We start from the raw sequence: 23,921 nt of genomic DNA on the forward strand, positions 1-23,921 counted from the left end.
AGAATCAAAAATCAGGGACACCAGGATGCCTGGGTGGCTCAGCAGTTGAGTGTCTGCCTGCAGCTCAGGTCCTGATCCCGAGATCCTGGGATCGAGTCCCGCATGGGGAGCCTGTTTCTCCCTCTCCCTGTGTCTCTGCCTCTCTCTGTGTCTCTCATGAAAAATAAGTAATCTTTAAAAAAAAAATCAGGGACACGTGGGTAGCTCAGTGGCTGAGCGTCTGCCTTTGGCTCAGGTAGTGATCCTAGGGTCCTGGGATCAAGTCCCCACATCAGGCTCCCCGCGGGGAGCCTGCTTCTCCCTCTGCCTGTGTCTCTGCCTCTCTCTGTCTCTTATAAATAAACAAAATCTTTTTTAAAAAGTCAGAAATCATTTATATAAAATCTCCACATTAAACTCCAGGGACTTAGAAGTTTCCCAGATCTGAGCTGAAGGGATTTCCACATGGACCCAGATAATAAGCCCATGAGCCTCGGGCTTGCTGACTCCTCACTTCCACGTGTGTCAACTCGTCACCTGGCATTTGAGGAAGACAATGCCAACAGTTACCACCTGGGATTGTTCCCTTTTGGGGTAGAAAGTAACCCCATCACCAAAGTCCAGGGGAGGTAACTGCGATGTTAAACAGCAGTCACACCCTGGCCTGAAATCGTTGCCACAAAATTCCTGTGCAATTTCATAGGGAAAATCAGCAAAGAGACTTGAAATAACAGGATGCAGCTGGACAAACACACAGCAACCTGTCCCCCAGTTCTCTCTCCTTCCTAACTAGCGGGACCTCGAGCTTGTCAGGTATGCACCTGTGCCCCGGGAGACTCGGTGTGTACCTAACCCTGGAGGGGGAGCCTGAGAAACCGTAGTGTCAACAAGCCGCCGAGTCACCCCACGACAGGCGGACTCTGTCGCGTGACAATAGGTGTCCTTTGTCCAGGTCCACGGGAGTTAGTCTTTTCTGTTACTTACAGCTGAGACCGTCCTAAATGATGGAATAGGTTTGGCTTATGTAGATAGCATTCATGTCAGCTTTGCTACAGTCCCTACAATGTTAAGATTCCAAGAGTGGGAGGAGGGAACAGGCAACTCGATTACCTAAAACAGCGAGCACACTTATCTTCAAACCCTAAGGAGAGTTGTGAACACCGGCATAACTTTGAATAATATAATTCAACTCATATAGTTCTTAGTTCCTTACATCTACCAGTAAGTCTCATGTAACCCATTTCCAGAGTCCAAGGAATACCTCTGGACTCCAAACTCCATTTTTCACAGCACACATTTCACAACATTTAAAAAAAGAATTGTTGGAAAGCCTGGGTGGTTCAGCGGCTGAGCGTCTGCCTTTGGCTCAGGGTGGGATCCCAGGGTCCCGAGATCGAGTCCCACATTGAGCTCCCTTCAGGGAGCCTGCTTCCCCCTCTGCCTCTCTCTGTGTGTCTCTCATGAATAAATAAAATCTAAAAAAAAAAAAAGAATTATCTTCCTTATCTTCTGTTAAGACACATCTCCGATCTCAAGGTTTATGATAAATGCCAGACTTTCACCTCTAAAGCTTTCTTCTCTCTTGAAGACTTGAGTGGGCACAGCTATTAAACAGCTTAAGGAGTCCATGCAGGCATATGGTAGCACTATGGGGGATCTGAGAACAAGGTTATGATCTAACTGGACCACAGAAATGTAAACTATTGTACCTTGCTATTAGAAGGTGCCTTCTACCTTTAATTTCACCTATTCTCATAAAATCTTTGTGAGAGTGGGGCATCTGAGTGACTCAATCGGTTGGGCATTCAACTCTTGATTTTGGCTCAGGTCGTGATCTCGGATCGTGGGATGAAGCCCCATGTTTGGGACTCTGTCTCTCTCTCCCTCTGACTCTCTCCCCTACCACCCCCGTGCTCACTCGTGCTCTCTCTCCCTAAAATAAAATAAAACATCTTTGAAGAGATGATTACTTATCCCCACATGACAAAGACTAAGTTTGTAGTGACTTGATCTACATCAGTCAAAAAGGGACTTTCTGTCTGAAACTTGGGCTCCTGTGGGCCTACAGCCCAAGATTCTTTAATCAGATCAGCTTTTCCATCAGGAGAAGGAATGGACCTCTGGCTCCCTGGTGCCAACTGTCCGATAGGTGACCATGACCTGTGTTTTTAGCACTCAAGATGCTGCAGACCCCAGTACTTATTCTGGATTTCGATTTTCTGGGGTCTTGAAAGGGGAAAACATGCATGTCCGCCTCTATCTCCCTTTTTCTCCATTCCTCACCGGCCTCCTCTGTGCTGTGAGAACCTGAGATCACCTCTATCTCCCTGTTTCTCCATTCCACACCGGCCTCCTCTGTGCTGTGAGAACCTGAGATCGCCCCAGGGGGATAACACGCTTTAAAAGACCAGAAGTCCTTCTCCAAAGACTTCCTCTGGGCAGACTGGTCCTGAGGACCAGGTGTGCACCTCCAGGCAACAGCACTACAGGGAGTTGCTCAAGGAAGCCAAGAGAATTCTGGCAGAAAGGATGGCAAGCCCCGACAGTTCCCATGCTGACAGGTACTAATTACCAGAGCAGCGACAAAAGCACGCATGTAAATAACCCAGGCCAATGGAGGAGGGCATGACATTTGTTTTTAAAGCCACCATAAGCAAAAGAAGGGAAAAAAAAATCAAGCCCACTCAGAGGTGACCTACAGAAGTAAGACAAGATGCCACCAAATTCAAAATAAGAATCTCTCAGAAATGTTCTCCAGGACAGACTGGGAGATTATCTCTCAACAGACATGCATGCCCTGCAATCACCTTCAAGATTGAGTCTTGCCAACTAATACCTGTGAAAAATGCTGCGTGATCCATTTTTCTCCTGCCAGCTCCAACACGCTTGCATGAAGGAAAACAAAAGGTTGAATGGATGGACCGTGGCCATTATCCTAAGCGAGATAGTAGAGGAGAAACCCTCTACAGTGGATAACCAATGGAAGACAGTCTTTGTGGGACGGGCTTAAAGCCTCAGAAAGAATGTTGGCAAAACTGATAACTGATAAGGTCAAGCTTCACCACCACCTAACCCAGGAATTCAGGGTGGGTCAGCACTTTCTCACTGGAGAGTAGACCAACTCTCTCAACCACCCAAAGATACTTTTGGTGCAGACTTCTGGTAGTTTCTAGGAGCCAGGATAACAAAGTCATATTCCTTTTTTTTTTTCTTTTTCTTTTTTTTTTTTTTTCTTTTTCAAAGTCATATTCCTGCTGCTGGAAGAGACCATCACAAGTCAATCTAGACTAGTGGATGCTCACCTCTGGGAATCATCTGGGGAGCTTTACAAAAAAAAAAAAAAAAAAAGTCTGACCCCACCCATAGCCAGCTAGATCAAAATCTCTGGGAGTGGAGCCCAGGCAGCAGTTTTTAAAAGCCCCTCAGGAGACTATACCCTGCAGCCAGGGTTCAGAACTACTGATGTAGACCAGGAGTTGGGAAACTTTTTCTGCAAAGGGCCAGACAGTAAATACTTTTGGCTTTGTGGGCCATATAGTCTCTCTCAAATCCTCAACTCTGCCGTGGTAGCTACTACAGACAATTGGTTAAGTGAGTGGATGTGGCTGTGTTCCACTAATACTTTATTTATAAACAGCCAGAGTGGACAAGATTCAGCCCAGAGGCCATACATAATTTGCGGACTGTGGTTTTTTTTTTAATATTTTATTTATTTATTCACGAGAAACACACAGAGAGAGAGAGAAGCAGAGACGCAGGCAGAGGGAGAAGCAGGCTCCATGCAGGGAGCCTGACATGGGAGTCGATCCCGGGTCTCCAGGATCACGCCCCGGGCTGCAGGCGGCGCTAAACCGCTGTGCCACTGGGGCTGCCCACTGACTGTGGTTTAGACTATAATTTACCCCATGCAAGAACCCCTTCCAAAAGATCCCGCAATGGTCATATACTTCATCTGAATGCATCAAGAAGCTAAATTTTCTCAGGAAGACTGAACACTTAGCTCCAGAATAAATACTTCTGACATAACAAACATATTCAGTGGAAAAGGCAAAGGGAAGGATACACTACAATGAAGAAGGTAGGGCATCTTCTTCTAGATGAGGAACCAATTCATTCTTCACCCAGAGAGAATTATGCTCACTGTATAAAATAAATGCATGGAATTTGAGACAAACTTTAAAATAAATTTAAAAACAGAAAAAGGCCTTCCTCTCTCCACCTCTAGATATGAGCGACGTTGACAATTTACTGCAGTTCCTCCTGGTTTTTCTTTCTACTTTGTGGTGGAGGATAACGCACATGAAGAAAAGTGTGCAAAACAGTGAGTTAATAATGCAAAGCAAATACAAATGTAACTCCCCAGGTCAAGAAACACAAAGGTCTCCAATTCTCAGGTAGTACTTTCTGTTTTCAATGTTTGTAGCTATCCAGAATGCTGCAATCAATTCCTTCACTACAAATATTTTAATAAACTCCCTTGCCAGCAATACAACACAACACGATACATGAAGAAATAGGAGTAAACTACAAAACAGAGCTGCAGAGGAGGAGTGGGTGCGTGTCAGAGCGCGCGTCCGCTGCCAAGCAGCTCCAACCCCTGCTCTGCAAGAGCAGAAAACAGGACTGGGGACCAGGCAGCCCCCAGAAATAAAGTGGAGTAGGGTTCTGAGTTTTGGGGACATGTATGCTAAAATCCAGCCAGCATCTGAATTTACTTTGCTCAAGGATAAAAAATGGTCAGGGCTTGGATATTCTTAGATTCCAGATGGCCCAATATTGACACAAAATCTTTTCTCTCCAGTGAATGGAGTTTTATTCTGGTGATTTCCATAACTCAGGGTGAAATCTGTCAAGGGGATGGGAGAAATGCATACCCCTTCCTCCCAGCCTCCCCTGTACCCTTCTGCTCCAATATTAAAAATGGCTATTTTAGTTCATTCCTCTGTTCACTATCGTTGCCTTATCTTTCCCTACAGTTGGCCATTAGGGACAAATTGTCCCCCAACACTTAGTATATACCAACACCAGGTGCTAAATAAGTATGTGTTGGAAACTTACTGAATAGTTTGGCGATCCTACCATGGGCCACAAGAAGGCCAAGGAGTAGATGGTGCTCTACCGTCTGCTTGCCCCTGTTAGTGTTGCAAAACTGCCAAATAACTTGTCAATTTACAATCGGTCTTTATTTCCAGATAACTTGAACCACCAGAGAGGGCAAGGTGTTTCAAAAACACAATTGGCTCTTTTGTGCTGCCTCTTCCATGTCTAGAAACAGTACAAAGCACGGAAGGTCACAGACACAAACAGATCTCGGTTCAAGCCCTTTACTGGGTATGTAAGTTAGCCTTCCCAATATCGTTACTCACATGCACAACAAAGACAGCTTCGTGTACCTCAGAATGTTGCAATCCTGACAATGCAGAGATCATAACACTAGCCCACTGAATACTGGCTCCTTTCGCTTCAAGTCATTGCCAATGAGGGAAGTAATGGGAAATAAGTCCTGAATGTTATTCTGTTCCCAGTACCAGGAGACACCTGCCTACTGTAGAGACTAGCTCTGACAGCAATCTGGGCTGTGTGAGACCCATGTGGCCAGAGAGGATTCCTTTGAATTATCCAACAGAGTTTTCCTCATCATAATTGGTAGTTCAGGTTAAATGGCAAGCTGAAAGAGCTCGGTCAAAACCCCAGGGACAGCAGCAACCTGGTAAAGCACTTGGATCAAGGCCTAGATTCCATTCAGAGTCTTTTCCCAGATGAGCCCATAGGCCCCGGCAAAATCCACCGGTATTTCCAGCCCTCTGTGAAAATAGATGGGCCCAATCTGGCCCCTAAGGCCACATACACGAGTGGTTGCAGAGACTGCGTCTACACAGACTTCTAGCAGGTTGGGATTCTGATGAGCTTGTCAGAATCTCAAGTGAACACTCCAGAGTCATCTGCTTCCTCTACTACAGGTTTCCCCATGCACTGCTCAGGACAGCATCTTGAGTTTTCATTAAATTCTATGGAGCACAGGAAGGAATATAAGTGAGTGCAATTCCCTACTTGCCCCAATGTCAGGGGAGAGAAAAGCCCCTGGAAATAAAAAATCTGATGCTGAGGGATATCCCAGCATTAAAGGGCTACAAGCTCTCGGTGTTCTCCATCTGCAGGCTCAGCTCTGCCCAGGGACTCCTCCTCCCTCACTTCCCTCAGGGCTGGTGTGGAATCCAATGGGATGCTCGAGGGTCCTCCTGTCCCTGCATCAGCAAGGGCTCAGGTCCCGACCCCCACCTGCACTGCAACTCAAGTCTCAGCAGTACTAGTAGTAGGTCATGTGTAAGAAACATCTTCCCTCAAGGCAATTTTTTTGTTTCAATCACTGGCAAGAATCTTCCTACCAAAATTTTCTGACATGTCTTTCTCCCATTCCATCCTTACAAAAACCAACTGGAGAGCCTTTGGAGACCTAACCAAACCCAATCACGGGACAGATAAAGTCCCTAAAGGTGGTGGGGGGGATCCCTGGGTGGCTCAGCAGTTCAGTGCCTGCCTTCGGCCCAGGGTGTGATCCTGGAGTCCCGGGATCGAGTCCTACATCAGGCTCCCTGCATGGAGCCTACTTCTCCCTCTGCCTGTGTCTCTGTCTCTCTGTATCTCTCATGAATAAATAAAATCTTTAAAAAATAAATAAAAATAAATAAAGGTGAGTGGGAAGAAACATTCTGTCACACTGAGTCAGATGAAATTGCCAACGTTCAGCCCTTTTTAAGCTACAAAATTAACAATTTCATATGGTTTAACCTAGCTTCTATCCTAACTTTCTAAAAGGCTCAAAATCGCTACCCATATGCTCTGAAAAACAGTTATAAGCTACTGCTGCAGCTAGGTGCGACCTCGAGGTACAAAGTCCATGGGCTTCTAATCCTCTGAGGTCACTAAGAGAGACCAGTTGCTGGGCCATAAGTCACCTCGATAGATTCCCAAAGACTGAAATCTTATATAATGTACTTTCTGACCACAATGGAATTAAATTCGAAATCAACATGACATGTTGAAAAAGTCCCAATAACCCATGAGCCAAACTATGGAAAGAGCCCAGATGTCCATCAACAGATGAACTGATAAAGAAGATGTGATATATATAGATATAGATATATAGATACACACACACACACACATACACACACACAATGGAATACTACTCAGGCATCAAAAAATTAAAATCTTGGGGTGCCTGGATGGCTCAGTGGTTGAGAGTCTGCCTTCGGCTTGGGCAATGATTCTGGGGTCCTGGGATCGAGTCCCACATGGGGCTCCTCACAGGGAGCCTGCTTCTCCCTCTGCCTATGTCTCTGCCTCTCTCTGTATGTCTCTCATGAATAAGTACAATTTTTTTAAAAAAAATTGAAATATTGCCATTTGCAATGACATGGATGAAACTAGAGGGTTTTATGCTAAGGGAAATAAGTCAATCAGAGAAAGAAAATTATCATATGATCTCACTCATATCTAGAATTTAAGAAACAAAACAGAGGATCATAGAGGAAGAGAGGGAAAAATCAAATGACAAAATTAAAGAGGGAGATAAACCATAAGAGAGTCCAAAAAACTGAGGTTGGCTGGAGGGGGGCGGTGGGGGGACGGGGTAACTGGATGATGACGGGCACTAAGGAGGGCACGTAATGGAATGAGCCCTGGGTGTGATATGAGACTGATGAATCACTGACCTCTACCTCTGAAATCAATAATACATCATATATTAGTTAACTGACTTTAAATTTATAATACGTATTTTTTAAAAGTAAAAAAAATTACTTAAAAGAACCCATGGGTCAAAAAAGAAACTACAAAAGACATGAGAAACCATTTTGAATTGGCTGAAAAAATACCAACGTTTGTGGCATGTAGTTAAAACGGCACATAATGAAGAAGTCATGCCTTTAGAGGTTATGTGGCAAAGTAAGAAAGCTCAGAAACCATTGATCTAAGTTTCTATTAGATCTACTTTCTACTAAGTTTCTAGCTTAGACAAGCTAGAAAAGGAAGAAGAGGGTAAAACCAAACTAAGAAGGAAGAAAATAATAAAGAGGAGAAATTGATCAAATAAAAACAGACAACAGGAGAAGGGAAAAAAAAACCCAAAGCCAATTGACTGTAATAGATAAATACAATCAATAAAAGTCTAGCTACGCTGATTAAGAAAAAAAATAAGATGGGAATTATTAATAGCAGGAATGAAAGACAGGACATCACCTCAGAGTGTCTGGATATTTTTTTTAAATGGTAAGGGAATTCTACAAACAACTTTATAACCTGACAACTTGGAACAGCAGTCGGCAAGTTCCCTGCTGGCCAAATCAAGCCTCTTACCTGTGTTTACACTTTTATCAGAACAAGCCACACACATTGGTTTATGTATTGTCTCTGGCTGCTTTTGGACTATAAAGACAGGGTTGGGTAGTTGCAACTGAGACCATATGGTCCACAAAGCCTAAAGTATTTACTATCGAACTCTTGATTTTAAAAAAAAATTTACTGACTTTTGGAGGAGATGAAACAAATTCTTTGAAACACAAAAATAACAAAATTGATTCAAGAAGAAACAAAACATCTGAAAAGCATATCTACTAAAGATACTGAATTTATAGTTACAAACATTCCCACAAGGAGCTCAAGGTCCAGATAGCTTTTCTGGTGAATTCTCTCAAGTTCTATCAAATACCAATCCCACACAAACTCTTTCTGAAAAGAGAGGAGAAGGGAACACTTCCCAATTCATTCTGTGAGGCCTGATAACCAAAATCAGAGAAAGACAACATGAGAAAAGAAACTCTGGAGATAAGAAACCAGCCTCTAAAAATTAGCACCGAGCTGACCACTGCATTCTGACGGACAGTTTAAACAAAAACCAGAGACTAAATCAATCTAGTCGATATCAATATTTGAAGAACAAGAGATAAGACGACCTGGAAACAGCATACCATTATACCCGGGGCCTGACCTTGCCTCTTAAATTCCTGTTCCAGAGGGGATGCCCCACCTCGGTCCTCCCCACAGCTTGTAAGGCGATTTCACCCTCAACAGCAGGGGCAGTAAGAAAGGCCGATGGCCCCTCGGCCTTAAGTCCGTTTGCCTTGCAACACAGAATAAAGCTCTGCCCGCATCTTTAACGTTCAAAATGGTGTCACCAGAGCCAAATACCTGGCAACGTGGCACTCATGTCACAGGTAAGTCTCTCCATGTCCCAACTAGACTTAGGTTGTTGTAACACAAAACCAAGCAGTGGCACCTTCATAGCTTCTTTGCAAGCTCACTGGCACCCAGCGCCATCACGGCCGTGTGCACCTGTGGGGGGCTGTTAAGTGGGACCACTCTGTTGTGAGGGGACAGGCTCAAGCAGTAACTGAGTGTGTCCGGAAGAGAACACTTTGCTTTCTGAGACTGGACGCGGTTCCTTCAATAGCTGAGCATCTGCTGAGCACTCATGAAACGGGGGCTCACATCCAGCAGCCTCTACAACTAAGAGGGACTCCCTCTGACAACATCAGCATGCACCCAGCTCACTGGGCCGGCCCTCTGGCTCCCACGGAGTCCCTCCACAGTCAGTGGATTGCTCCAGAAAGGATTCTACAAGGAGACAGGTGCTCGACACGGGGGATGGCTCCTGAATCCTTCCACACGGGATCAATGAAACTGCCGTGCGGCCTTCCCAAGGATCACCCCTGACGAGCACCGTTCGCGGCAGAGATCTCGGGGTGGAGCCCTTTTCCAGACTGACTAGGACATGGGGTGGTTTTGTGTGGCTACCTGAAACGTGCGTGTTTATGTCCTCCCTGGCCCACGAACGTAAGGTCCGGAGGGCAGGGGCCCTTGCTTTCGCGGGCTCCACGGTCCCACAATCAATGCGCGTGTGGGGAGACACAGGGAGGCCATGGCGCCCGACTCGAGCCCAGCGTCCGCAGGCGGCCTAGCGGAGAGGCGGCAACTCACAGCTGGCGTGGGAGCGGCTGTCGTCCTCGCACATCTTGTGCAGCTGCTGGTACTCCTCCTGAGCCAGCTCGAACCGCTGCTGCTTGACCTGGTAGATCTCCTTCTTGGCGTTGAGGGCCTCCTGGGCCACAACCAGGTACTCCTTGAGCATCCGCTCCTGCTCGCGCCGCCACTGCTCCCTGGGGTCCTCGAGCTGGGTAAGCTCTGAAAGTGAAAGGCCAAGAACGTAAGTGCCTTAACGGTAACGTCTTCAGGGTGACCGGCCGTCGGGCAGGTAGTGACCCGAAAATCAGTGAATTGCCGGGACGCGTGGGCCAGAAGCATCTACGGAACGAAGCTTCCCCACGCGTGGAACACCTTTTGTTCACGTGTCCATGGCTGAGGTGAGAAAAAAACTATGGATATGCAATGGTGGGCTGGGGGTGGGAGGGGTGAAGACGGTACCACACAATTTTTTACTGTGAATAAACACTGGCGGAGATGAAACCAGAGGGCTTATCACAGGCAAACCTTCTGAAGATTTTATGTGAGAGAGAGAGAGAGAGAGAGAGAGCGAGCGCACATGCAGGGGGAACGGCAGAGGCAGAGGGCGAAGCCAGCCCCCGCTGAGCGGAGAGCCCGACGTGGGGCTCGATCCCAGGACCATGACCTGAGCTAAAGGCAGACGCTTCACCCACTGAGCCCGCAGGCGCCCCTTGTCACAGTCAAACTAACGGCTACCTCCAACCTTCTCGCTGGCTTCTTTGGCCCCGGACGCCCCTCTGATGCAGCTTGCCCCCTTCCCCTTGCCTCGGCCCCGGAGCTGCAGCCCTTCTGAGTTCTCTGCCGGCTTCCTCATCTCCTGCCACCTATACATTCCCTCCTTTTCCATTCCGGCTTTCTCACTCTACGAGGGAGGCTCATGCCTCCCTCTGGCTCCAGCCTCTCTCCTGGGCTCCCACTTTTCTTCCAACTGCCTCCTAGACGCATCTCTACCTGGACGGGCCCAGAGAAATTTTGAGTCAGTCATCCAAAGCAGATCTCATTCTACACAGCGCCCTTTTACTACCAGAACCGGAACCAGAACAGTGACCCTACAATCACCCGCTTCTCCTCCTGCCTCCCCTCTAGAAGTGAGCAGCAGCACCTGGATCTATCGACTTGGCCACCCTGGGACTCCTCCTCAGACAAAGCTTGCTCGTCTCCCTCACCCAGAATCATCCACTGGTCATCAAGAACTGGGGATTCCTGCCCCTAGAATTAATAATGACTGGTGACATACCCTTCATTCCCTCTCCCCTAAGTTCGCTCAGATCCCCATGACTCCCCTCCAAAACCACGCAGGCTTCCTGTCTCATCCCAGCAAAGGCCACACTCAGTGCACTCACCAGAGACACCTTCCTAACTCTGCTTGCGACTCTTTAGCACATGAGTATCTTTTATAGCAGTATCCTCCCCGTGATCAGGAGTCCCGAAACTCACTCACCAGCTCCGTTTCTGGTTTCTGTCCTTTCCCCCCACAGACACCCTACACAGGATCAATTTTTTCCCAAGCACCGCTACTTCTGTCATTTTCTGCCCACCAGGAAACCCGACCATCTTCCAAGTCCCTCTGTGAAAGCCCCTCCTTTCTGAAGCCTCCTCTGCCCCCTACCCCAAGCACACCCACCTCTCTGCAATGGGCAAGACTGCAGTTCTTACCACTGGGCACGCAAGTGCTGCCACGCTTCTGTCCCCAGCCCCCCCAATCTGCCCCCACCAAACTCCAGGCTCCTCAAAGGCAGACAGGCACACGGCCTCAGCCAGCGTTCTATCCTCCGGACCTTCCCTTCACCCGAAAGCCAGAAGCCATCGCTAACTGGCGACTGCAGGCTCATTGATGAGGATGGAGGGGGCCGTGTGCTCCACAGGCAGAAGACCAAGGTCCTGAAAGTTGATCCGGGCTCTGAGGATACAGACTGAGCAAACGGGGCAAGTCACCCAGACTCGGAAAAGGCTAGCCTCCTTCACTGCAGCAGATCTCCTAACGGAGATTTCAACACAAGTGTTGTTGCCTCAACAAAGTAAAAAACACAAAGCCATGTCTCTGTTCCCAACTCAGAGACCCCAGGCGATGGTGGCTGTTTTACCGATGACATATTGGTAAACACATGCAGGCTGCTGGCAGCCAAAACAAAATAAGAGCGAGCTCCGACAAGAGAAGTGCTGGCAACATTCCCCCAACCCAAATTTTAAGTAAATCTCCAATTCGCTGTATGTTACCTACCTAGAATTGAAATAAAATTTTGAAAAAATAAAAGTAAATAAAGTGTGCAAGGTAATTCTTTTAAAATGTGCCTGGGGAGCTCCCCTCTATTTGCTAGATGGGATGCCACTTAATTTCCAAACTGTTTAATAAAACCAATTACATCTTAATAAATAAGTTAATTAATTTAATTAAGTGTGCTTGGCCAGCACTGTAACAACAGCCAAAAGGTGGAAACAACCTTAATTCCAGCAACTGATAAATGAATAAAACACGGTGTCTCTGTGCAATGGAAGGTCATCCCGCCATAACAGGAATGAGGTGCTGCTTCACGCCACAATACGGATGAACCTCACACACGTCATACTGAGTGAAAGGAATCGGATACAACAGGCCACGTAGGGTACAATTCCGTCTACATGAAATGTCCAGGAGAGGCAATCCAGAGAGAGAAAGGACGTTTCATGGTGGCCAGGGGCTGGGAGCCTGGAGGAGGAATGGGGAGTGACTGCTAATGGGCTCCAGGTTTGACTGCGGGGTGAAGAAATGTTCTGGAACTAGACAGAGGTGGTGGCTTGTACAACACAGAACACACCAAATACCACTGACCTCTGCGCTTTAAAATGGTTAATTTCATGTTCTGTGGATTTCATCTCAAAATGATTGGAAAAAGTAAATGTTATGTCATGTTTACTTTACCAAAGACACACACACACACACATGCCTGCTAGGATGTCTCAAGGAAGTTCTCCCTTGAAACCACCTTTCGCCAACATCCCCTACCCCCCAACAACGCCACCCCAGGCCCCTACTGGAAAGCCCCTCCAGGCCCCAAAAGCTCACACCAGGAGATAAGAAACCAAATAAAACAACAAAAATCAGGGTCCTGAGCTAGCCCGAAGTTCACATTTGGGAGGCCTAGGGCGGGGCAGACTCACGGCTGTAAGCCGCCGGAGTCGCTGCTGTCTATGCAGCACAGAGCCCACCACAGCCCGCAGGCACTGGCTGCACTCTGTACAGTGCACCTGAGGCTCTTGGGAGCCTTGAAGGTGGTCAACCCAGGGACCCTCTGGTCCCTCACACCAGACCAACAACCTGCACATTTCCAATTTAGTACCTGACTCCTCAGGTTCTGTGCCTTTAAAGAGTTTTAAAGCTGTGCTATGAAGACTTGGGTTCTTGGGAGCAAGTTTTCTGGAATGCAGTGTTTGGCCCCCATGTACAAATTATGCAACAATAATCACCTTTCTTATTCCTGAAAGAAAAAAAAAGTTGGGTTCTCTGATGTCTTCATCACCCGCAGCGCTGAGTCATCCCACTTATACTCACAGTGGCTGGAAGAAAGTCCTTGGGGATTACTCAGTTTTTGGGTTCATGGCCACATCTAGTATCATGTAGAATCCTTGAGGGTAGACACTGGGTCTCACTTCCTTGAGTTCCCAGAGCCCCGAGTGACTAGCACAGAGAGGTGCTCTAGAACACTCCCTGTGACAGTGAACAAGTGAGCAAGGAGCACCCACGGTTCCCACAGAAGGGGGCATGGAGGGATGAGGAAGCTGGGTTTACAAGGGGCGAGCCAGAACGGGTCCAGGACCTCAGTGGCAGGCAGACTTTCCAGAAAGGTTGTGTAAGACAGATGCCTCTGCCATTCAGTAATACCACCTGGGCTCAGGGAAGCCCTGGTGCACAGGTGCCCAGGCCCAGACTGCAGCAACCCTCACTGTGGGAGTGGCCCTCACCTGCAGGGGCAGCTTCACCTGTGGGAGTAGGCCCCCAACTGTGGGAGCAGCCCTCACCTGCGGGAGCATCTTCACCTGAGGGAGCAGCCCCCACCTGCGGGAGCATCCTCACCTGTGGGAGCAGCCCCTCACCTGCGGGAGCAGCCTCACCAGCCGGGAAGGCAAGGTGGGACAGCAAGACCTCTGGAACACGCCCAGTCCTGGGGCACCAGGTGGGCCGGGGCTCCCGGGAGGGCCGCCTCAGCTGCAGCCTCACCACGCACCGCGCTCTGCCGGGGTGGTGGGGTTCCCGGAAGCCCTCCGTCACTCACACCCCGGGCTCGGCAGGCGCGAGGCCCCCTGCGCTGCCAGCAACTCTGCCGCCCCAGGCCGAGACGGCAGCCTCGCCGTCCAGGTTCCGAACCGACTCGAGGCTGGCCAGGAAGTGCCAGGTAGAGACGCCAGCCCGGGGGCGGGGGCCACACCGAGGGGTCAGCGGGCGGAGCAAGGCGAGGGCGCCGATCACCCACCGCCTCGGGCCCTCCCTGCCTCCCCCTCACTTAATCACGCGGACGGAACACACGCTGAGGGGGGCCGCACTTCGTGTCCCCAGGGGCGCAAGGTAATGCCCCGCAGAGACACCGGGGAAGCCAGGATGCCATCGGAGGAGTGGGTCCCCCGCTGGGGCAGCGGGAGCGGCCGTCGAGCCCCCGGAGCAGAGCCATGAGCCGGGTGCGAGGGTCGGCAGCACCCTGGGCCCGCTCACTAGGTGCCAGGAGCACCCTTCCGCCCGTGACAACGAAGATGCCTCTGGACACTGCCCACTGGTCCCGGGAAGCAAAACCAGCCCTGGTCGAGAGGCGCTCGCGGCTCTAACCGATGCCTTGGCCTGCTCAAGCACGCACTGTTATTTTAGCCGTAGTCTTTACACAGTTTTCTCCCTTCACAAAGCTCAGAAAGGTTTGGTATATGGAAGTTAAAATTCAACGTGTAAGACAAAATGAAGTTAAGGTCATCGCTTGGGCGTTTATTGTTCCAAGAACCTGTAAGCTCCACTTTGCAATAAACAACCTTCTCACTATGAAAGGTATTTCTATTTCCAGACTGCCTGGGAAATTTATTCCTTTTATTAGACATTAAAACCCTCTGTTAGGGGCAGCCCGGAGCGCTCAGTGGTTTAGCGCCGCCTTCAGCCCAGGGTGTGATCCTGGAGACCTGGGATCGAGTCCCACGTCAGGCTCCCTGCATGGAGCCTGCTTCTCCCTCTGCCTGTGTCTCTGCCTCTGCGTGTGTGTGTGTGTGTCTCTCATGAATAAATAAATAAAATTTTTAAAAAATATAAAAAATAAAAAATAAAATAAAACCCTCCGTTAAACATATTCCATGCAGTCCTGAGCAACACACAGCAAGGGAGCTACCCAACTGCCTCATGTTTTGAAGAACTCAACAAACTAAAACTTCAGGTGACATTTATGAAATCCAGCTTACCACCGCAGTGGGTGGTAACGATTGTTTCAGCTCTACAAAATGAGTTCTTGGCATCTTTGAGATCAACATGAAAAGTCATTCAAGTATAATAACTCAAATGTGGCAGTCTACTTACTATTTATGTGGTCCATGTAATAAATTCCAATTTGTTTATCGTATACGGTCTCCCATCCTAAAGGAAGTTCATCCCCAACGCAATCGGCAAAAGTCAATGGCTTTGTTATCCTGCAAAATAAAATGATGAAAGCAAATTTGAAAGGTCAATTTCATTAAAGTTTGCTGAATCAACTCTAGAATTAGATATTATCTCATCTAACTGCTTTTGCTCCAACTATTTAGTCGGGAAATGAATTCACCAGCTTTGCCTAAATACTAATCAGCAACAATATCAGTACACTTGCAGTTAAAAGCGTTCCTATCTCAACGTGCAACTTTAAAGAGTGAAAATAGATATGGACAGTTACAAAAGAGGTAAAACGAGCATTTTCTTCCAAGCAGTATGTTTAATGAGGTGATGACACTGGAACCTCCACGATAGAACACCTATATTTTGGTCTCATTCCCTTACAAATGCCCCCCACCTCAGCTGTCGCCATACATCACAGCTGAAATCTATCTAAAAGGTATCGGTAGGTTTCACCTACCAGAGGTCATTGGTTAAGGAGGTAAACGTTAACCACCGACCAAATGCAAAAAGCCCAACAGGCCTGGTAAGAATACAAGGACATACCTACTAAACACTGGCCGTGTTCCTTATACTGTAACAGTCAGAAATTTGCAAAGGGTCCTTTTTGTTTTCTGGAGAAAAACAAAAGCACACTGTCTACAGATCTCTCTCCTTGAAGTAAATGTGACTAAGGAAACCTTGGCTTGACATAGATAAAGGGTTTCCAGATGGGTTTCTTTAGGGAGAACCTCCCCCTCCCCCATATCCCATGATCACACTGATTGACAAGACAGCTGTTGTATAAAATAGGCCACGCCTTATAATTGTCTGAGTCTGGGCAGCTATCTCCTAGGCTGTCTCTATAAATGCACACTGACTGGTATGCATGGGAATCCGATAACCTCAATTTCACTAACTCAATCCTCCCACATCTTCTGTTCAGGTCCCTGGCCCCAGGAAAGCGAGATACCACAACCACGGCCAAACCTCACATGACCAGTATGAATTCTGAACATGTTATTTCCCCAAACTGGTTAGACAACAAGGCTCTGTCTCTCCCAGTAACATTTAGAAACCGATAAACACCATCAGAATGGCACATACTGTAATTCGTCTTCATTTCACACATGTTTTTAAGACGTCAGAGTCAATATCAAAACAGAAATATACAGAAGGTAATAAACTGCACCGCAGACAGCCCGCCAAATACAATGCACTCGAAAATGCACAGCATCTCATCTCAGGATGAGCCTACTGTCCCATTCCACAACGCCAATGTCTGTGGCACGATTCCTTTGCAGGCCACGAGTGGCATGATGGTGGTGTGTTCCAAGTCAAGCAAGTAACAGTAGGGCAACATGAATGATTCAAGTCCCGAATGGAACCAAACCACGATAAAAACAATGCTGCTTTAAGATATATGGAGTCCTGGGCGCATCTCTGCCATTTCAGGGTCACACGTAAGCTTAAGAGAAAAATGCCCAAGCACAGGTGCATTCTGAGCACGTTCACGTCTATGATCTCATTTTATCAACAGATAGAGGTGGGAAACCTAACCTTACAGCACTACTAAGCCCACATCACTTCTTAATTGAGAACTGTTATAAAACCATTTTAATACTGATGTAGTGAAATGCCGGGACACCTGCACCCCAATGTTCATAGCAGCAATGTCCCCAATAGCCAAACTGTGGAAGGAGACTCAGTGTCCTTCGACAGATGAATGGATAAAGATGTGGTCTATATATACAATGGAATATGACTCAACCATTAGGACGAATGCCCACCATTTGCTTCAACGTGGATGGAACTGGAGGGGATTATGCTGAGTGAAATAAGTCAATTGAAGAAGGACAATCATAGATTAGCTCCTTGAGAACAATTATTCCATTTCAATTGCCTTTGACCCCTAGTATCTGAGCTAGGAATAAAGAGCTTGCATTTTTACCAACAGTTTGCTAAGGGGATTAATACAACGCACCCAAGCACTCTCCTACTATTGACAGCTACATTATCTCCTAACTTCTGTTACTATATTCATAAGCACTGCTTTGGAAAACACTGCAGCCATTTCTCAAAACAGTTAAATACTGAGTTTCCATATGACCCAGCAATTCTACATCTAGGTGTATACCCAAGAGAAACAAAAACGTATGTCCACACAAATCAATGTCCATACTGGCATTACTCACCTTAGCCAAACGGTGGAAACAACTAAGGATTATCAACTGACGAGTGATAAATAGAACATGGTCTACCGATTCAATGGCCTATTATACAACCATTAAAAAAAGAACGGAGTACAACACATGCTACAATGTGGATGGACCTTGAAGTCACTGTGCTGGGTAAAAGAAGCCAGACACAGGCCATGTGTTGTATGGATCCCTCTGTAAGAAATGTCCAGAACAGGCAAATCCATGGAGACAGAACATAGATCAGTGGTTGCCAGGAGCTGGGGGAGAGGACACAGGAGTGACTACTAATAGGTACGGGGCTTCTGTTGGGAGTAATAAAAATGTTGTGAAATGAGACAGTGGTGATGGCTGCCCAACATGAATATATGGAAATCTCATGAACTGTACCCTTTAAGTGGTGAGTTTTGTGCTATATGTGATTTACATCCAAATTTTTAAAACTATGATGAAAGGAACATCTATGTGTATTATAAAGCTCATAATCTGTATTTATAATTCTTTTCCTCGAAAAGGTCCAAGAAATAAATTTTCAAGGCTGAAGAATATGGAGTTCTTTTCTCTATATCTCAAATTCAACGTAGAACATTCATAGTAAAGTATTAAGAATAGGAAATAAAATCATCTAAAACCCAGAAGCCCAGGATTCATGTTTTCGTTTATTTTCCTCTCTTCTTTGTCCTGCAGCTCATTTTTCCACCGCTAATATCATACCACAATGTCATACACTGATTTGCTTATTTCCTCATGGCCTTACCTCCTTGTCAGTACCACTGTCTGTCATGCTAGAATCTTCCATCATTTGCAGTAAAGCATAATTCATTTACCAGGCACCTCCAGTCATCTCTTTAGGTGAATAATTTTCTGCTCTTTAACTGTGAATAACGAAATGAGCCTCCAGGAAGCACCTGATATGAACTGCCGAGGTGTGTTACCCTCAGCACACTCCTACCGGCGAAGTAAGAGATGGCCTTTTTCATTACCCTCTGGGGATATCTTCAATGCACTTGCTCAAGCACTCAGAGGAAACCCGTGTGGCACAATCATGTTTTACTTTCAAGGAACAAGTTGGTAGGGAGTACAGTGTTAAGTTTAAGAGTGTTTTCAGAACACAGGGGAGATGGGGAAACAGGGTAAGCAACCAACTGAGAAGCAGGGTACCCACCGTCCCCAGGCTTCAAAGCGAGCTGACGTTGGCCAGCTCTCACCGGTCCATTCACCTCATCCCCCTATCTGAGCAACACTGGCCCAGAAAGGTGCCCTCGACCCCCTACCCAGAGAAATTCCCACTGCAGATCCTCCCATTAACGAATGGCTCTTCTTGGCCTCAGCAAAGGAAATGAATATATTTTGCTGGCCAATCTTACCCGACTCGGTCCACCAGAAGGGAGAGAACGATGGATGGCACAGATGCTGGTTTCATTGTGTTCCCTTTTGCCTGTCACATCCTGCAGGGCTCTTTAAGAAGCCATCTCAGTCATCTCAGTCAAAGCCAGTTCCAAGAGAGCCCCTTCATTGCCATGAAACCCTGGATAAGTCCTTTGGTTTCTCTCTGGGCCTCAGTTTCCCAATCTTCAAAATGGGGATGATCAAACAAACCTGGCAGGGTCATGCTGGCCAGATGCAGCCTCTCCAGTGACAGCATGGAGACCAGCTCCATCCACTCCCCTTCCTGCCTCCCTCTCAGCTCTCCAGCAGCCTCCCTTCGGACTGTATTTGTTTCCTTCTGCTGCTGTAACAAATTGTGACAAACCTGGTGGCTTTAAACAACACAAATGTTGTTGTGGAGATCAGAAGCGCAGCTCGGGGGCAGCCTGGGTGGCTCAGTGGTTTAGCGCCTGCCTTTGGCCCAGGGTGTGATCCTGGAGTCCTGGGATCGAGTTCCACATCGGGCTCCCTGCTGCTTCTCCCTCTGCCTGTGTCTCTGCCTCTCTGTGTGTGTCTCTCATGAATAAATAAATAAAATCTTAAAAAAAAAAAAAAAAAAAAAAAGAAGTGCAGCTCGGTTTCACAGAACTCAAACCAAAGTGCCAGTCAAGCTGCATCCCTTCCGGAGGCTCTAGGGAGGAAATGTGTTGTCTTGACTTTTCAACCTCCCCCGTCTTCAAACTCAGCCACGGCCAGTCGAGTCTTTCTCAGGATGCCATCTCTCTGGTTTTCCTTCTTCAACTTACAGAGACCCTTGTGATGACACTGGGCCCACCCAGATATCTGGGATAATCTCCCCACTGCAAGATCCCTAACTCAGTCACACCTGCAAAGTCTCTTCTTGCCAGGTCAGATAACACAGTCACAGTTTCCAGGGATTAGGACGTGGACATCTTTGGAGGCCATTATTCAGCCAACCACTGCCAGCCACTGGGGAGGGCAGTTGGTAGCAATCCTGTGCCTCAAAGATCAGGCCCTCCTTCCCTGCCATGCTTAGGGGGCTGGAATCTCTGGCAGCAACCACACCAAAATGCAGAGAAGTGGAGGTGGGCAGCAGAGGGTGAAGGCAGAGAGAAAAGTTTAACCACTGATTCTTCACACATTTTCCTTATCAAAAGGAGACCAGGATGATCCTACGCACTTGTACTATACTTTCCAGTCTCCTGGAACAAGATAATCTTTCTATTTCGAATTCATGCTTGTTTTTAATATGTTATTCAGAGGAGATACTGTTTGTTTTTATTTCAGTTCCAAACCAATCCTCAAGAAATTATAATGACTTCCCTTCACCTTTTCTGACATACCTGGCTCACAATAAGTTTTCCAGCCTGCTGGAACAGGGACAAGGAGAGGCAATGATGCTGTTGTTTCCACCAATCCCTTGCTTCGTTTTCCTCGTAGGCACATAGAAAGACCACATTTCCTAGCCTCCTGTGCAGCTAAAGCCATGTGACTGGGCTCTAGCCAATGGGCTGTGGGCACAGGTAACGTACACACCTTCCAGGCTTGTCCTGTAAGCTTCCTGCCAGACCCTGCATGCCCTCTCTCTTCCTTTGCCCGTCAGCCAAAAATAGACAACCCAGTAGAAGATGGCCGCTATGGTGTGAATGTTTGTGTCCCCCCGAAAATGCATGTGGAATTCCTAATGTACCACATATGATGGTATTTGGAGGCGGGGCCTTTAGAAAGTGCTTACGTGATGAGGGTGGAGCTCTCATGAATTAGTGCCTTCTAAAAAAGACCCCAGAGAGCTCCTTAAAACTCTTCCACCATGTGAGGACACAGGGAGAAGGCACTGGCTTTAAACAGAAAGAAGGCTCTCACCATAACCTGACCAAGCTGGAGCCTTCATCTTAGATTTCCAGCCCCCAGATCTGTGACAAATACATTTCTGCTGTTTGCACGCAACCCAGCCTGTGATATTTTGTTACAGCAGCGTGAACAAACTAAGACAACAAGACAAAGCCTGAAAAGTTGAGAGAGCCATACCATGGAAGAAGCCTGGGTCCCTGGATGACTGTGTGGATCAGAGGGTCCGGGAAGCCCCTTTCTACCCCCATGACCCCTACTGAACTGACACAAGCAAGAAACTTCTATTCTTTTTTTTTTTTAATATATAGATTTTATTTATTTATTTATTTTTTTTGAGAGAGAGTAAGCAAGAGTGAGAGAGCATGAGCTGGGGGAGGGGCAGAGGGAGAAGTTGACTCCTCCTTGAGCAGGGAGCCTGCTGTGGGCCTCGATCCGGCATTCCAGGACCATGACCTGAGCTGAAAGCAGATGCTTAACCAACTGAGCCACCTGGATGCCCCAAAACTTCTATTCTGTTAAGCAACTGAGATTTTGAGCTGTTAGAGCAGTTAGTTGGCTAACACATTTGGAGATCTGGACATAGGACAATCAGAATCAGTGAAAAGTCTTCATGTTTAATCTCACTTGGTCATAGGAGTGATTTAAGCCATGTTAGCCAAGCACAGGCATTATTTGGAGAGGACTGGATAGTCTGTCCTTCCCCCACCATGGAGTCTTGAGGGAAAAGGGGTAAAAAGGACCACGTGCCCGTATTTCTGTTATCAACAGTGCTGTCAGCTTGGACACACAGCCACCTCCCCTACTGGTCTGTGAGCTCCTTGAAAGAAAGGGTGCTGTTTCTCTAATTCTGGCTTCTTTGTAAGCCAGAGCCCTCACACCCAACAGGCCTTCATTAGAAGGTTTGATAAACTGATGGGGACAGTTCAGAAACTGGTACCATAGAAAAACCAAAATGGAACCAATCAGCAGTCAAGAAACAATTGTAAGAGGACAGACAGGAGGGAGAAAAGGGCACTGAGCATTTGAGCTCACAAGGCCTCCATTACACGAACAGTGGGGCTCAGGAGGCCAAGGCACTGTGGGGTCGTTCCTTCCTCGGACAGCTCTTCCTAGAAACATCCTTAGAAGGAAGAGAGGCAGTTCAGTAGGCCACACAGCTTGAAGAAATGTCCCTGAAGACCTCCCATATCCTTCTACTCTGATTCTCTACTGACCAAGCCAACGGCTCACCTACCCCGTGGTTTCCTGAGTGTAGGCCTGTCTGCCAGGAAGGGGGAGTCCAGAGCAGGCAGGGGCAAGATCTCGGCAAGATATCCTTTCCTTCGGCAAGGAATACACTGTCTGAAGGCGAGCCAGTCTAGGAGGTATTTCAGAAGGCCAGCAAACTTCCCAGAGGCTCTCCCTCCTCAGCGATCCTACAGGTTCTCTAGTGGTTCAGACACTGGTGAACGAAAGTCACAACACCTGAAAAAGCCCATGAGCTGGTGAGTGGATAAGCATAAGGTCCCTCAGTATTTATTTCATTCAATCATAGTGACCATGGACACAGACTGCAATAACTTTTTAAAACTTGCTAAGAGAAAATCTCCACCTGAGGAAACTATACACTAAGCACTTGTTAGCGAGGCTGATCTGGGCAAATGTCTGTCTCACGGGGCCTTGGTTTTCTCATCTTTACAATGGGGTGGTGAGGCTGCAAGGCTGTGACCAATATCAAGGTTTCTGGAACTTATTACAGACTCCATAAATGTTCCTTTCCCTTCCATGTTAGTTTTTTTCCCTCTAAAAACTGGAAGAATGTCACTATTATTCTGATTTAGCAGCCTAATACTGTACAAGTGGAACATAGTTGAAAAGCCTGGGATTCAGGTGCTAGAACACAGAGCTGAGCAAACCGACCCCAGGCCAAGATACAAGCTTACCGGCCCCAGGAAACCCCAGCCAGGGGGCGTCCGAGCCCAGCCATGTGTGTGAGCGCCTCCCCCAGCACAGTCCTCTGCCGTGAACGTCTCACCGGGCCCATCAAGTGCACAGCCCTGGGATCACTGGAAATGCTCCGTTCACCTCCACGCGTGAGCTCTAATGATACAACTTACAGTGAAATAAACACAAACCTCAGGCCAGTTGGTAAAAAAGAATTCTCTAGGGCGGCACAATCCAACAGAAATACAAGAGCCACACACTTCATTCAAAGATCTCTAGCAGCCACACTTCAAAGAGTAAAAAGATTAAACAGGTAAAATTAAGTCTGATAATAGATTGTATTAAACCCTATATATGGAAAAACATCAACTTAACATGTGATGATTGTAAAGATTACAAACAGGGATCCCTGAGTGGCGCAGCGGTTTGGCGCCTGCCTTTGGCCCAGGGCGCGATCCTGGAGACCCGGGATCGAATCCCACATCGGGCTCCCGGTGCATGGAGCCTGCTTCTCCCTCTGCCTGTGTCTCTGCCTCTCTCTCTCTGTGACTATCATAAATAAAAATTTTAAAAAAAAATAAAAATTAAAAAAAAAAGATTACAAACAGATATTTTACATTTTTTCCTACAAAGTCTACGTTTTACTCTCAGAGCCCATCTTGCTTCGGGCTCACTACGGCAGACGTGAGGAATCACCCACGTGGCTGCGGGGCTGGACAGCACAGCTCGAGGGTCTCTCACGCTCTATCATCATCTGATTCTACGAGAGGTCACAGCAAAATCCACCCACTGAGCCCGAGACTGCGAGCCCTGAAGAAACATGCGGCCTGCAAAGCCATCTTCCACAAGCCCCTAGTGGGGATCTTGCAAGAGCTCAAAGGTTTCAAAGACAACACCTCATGCAGAAAACCCTGCTTCCCTCAGGCCTCTCCACGGTCCACTCACGTTCTCGGCAACCCTTGAGAACTGCCTTTCCCAAACTTGGATGGTTCTTTCCCTCTGCCATGCTT

General features: G+C 47.4%; 1 protein-coding gene across 3 annotated transcripts in view; it reads right to left on the reverse strand.

Moving 5' to 3' along the window:
* The window catches only part of WWC3 (WWC family member 3), a 120,572-nt gene that overhangs the window by 64,736 nt on the left and 31,915 nt on the right, over positions 1-23,921 (reverse strand). For 2 of the 3 annotated variants that reach the window (XM_072817171.1, XM_072817170.1), the window contains exons 2-3: positions 15,503-15,612; positions 9,958-10,161 (exon numbers count right to left, since the gene is read on the reverse strand). In XM_072817171.1, coding sequence (XP_072673272.1) covers positions 9,958-10,161; positions 15,503-15,612 — 314 coding nt within the window. Of the gene's footprint in view, positions 1-2,815; positions 2,868-9,957; positions 10,162-15,502; positions 15,613-23,921 lie in introns of those variants that run through there. The other variant, XM_072817173.1, reaches the window with a different exon arrangement.

This window comes from Canis lupus, chromosome X (assembly GCF_048164855.1).
Source record: "Canis lupus baileyi chromosome X, mCanLup2.hap1, whole genome shotgun sequence".
Taxonomy (NCBI): Eukaryota; Metazoa; Chordata; class Mammalia; order Carnivora; family Canidae; genus Canis; species Canis lupus.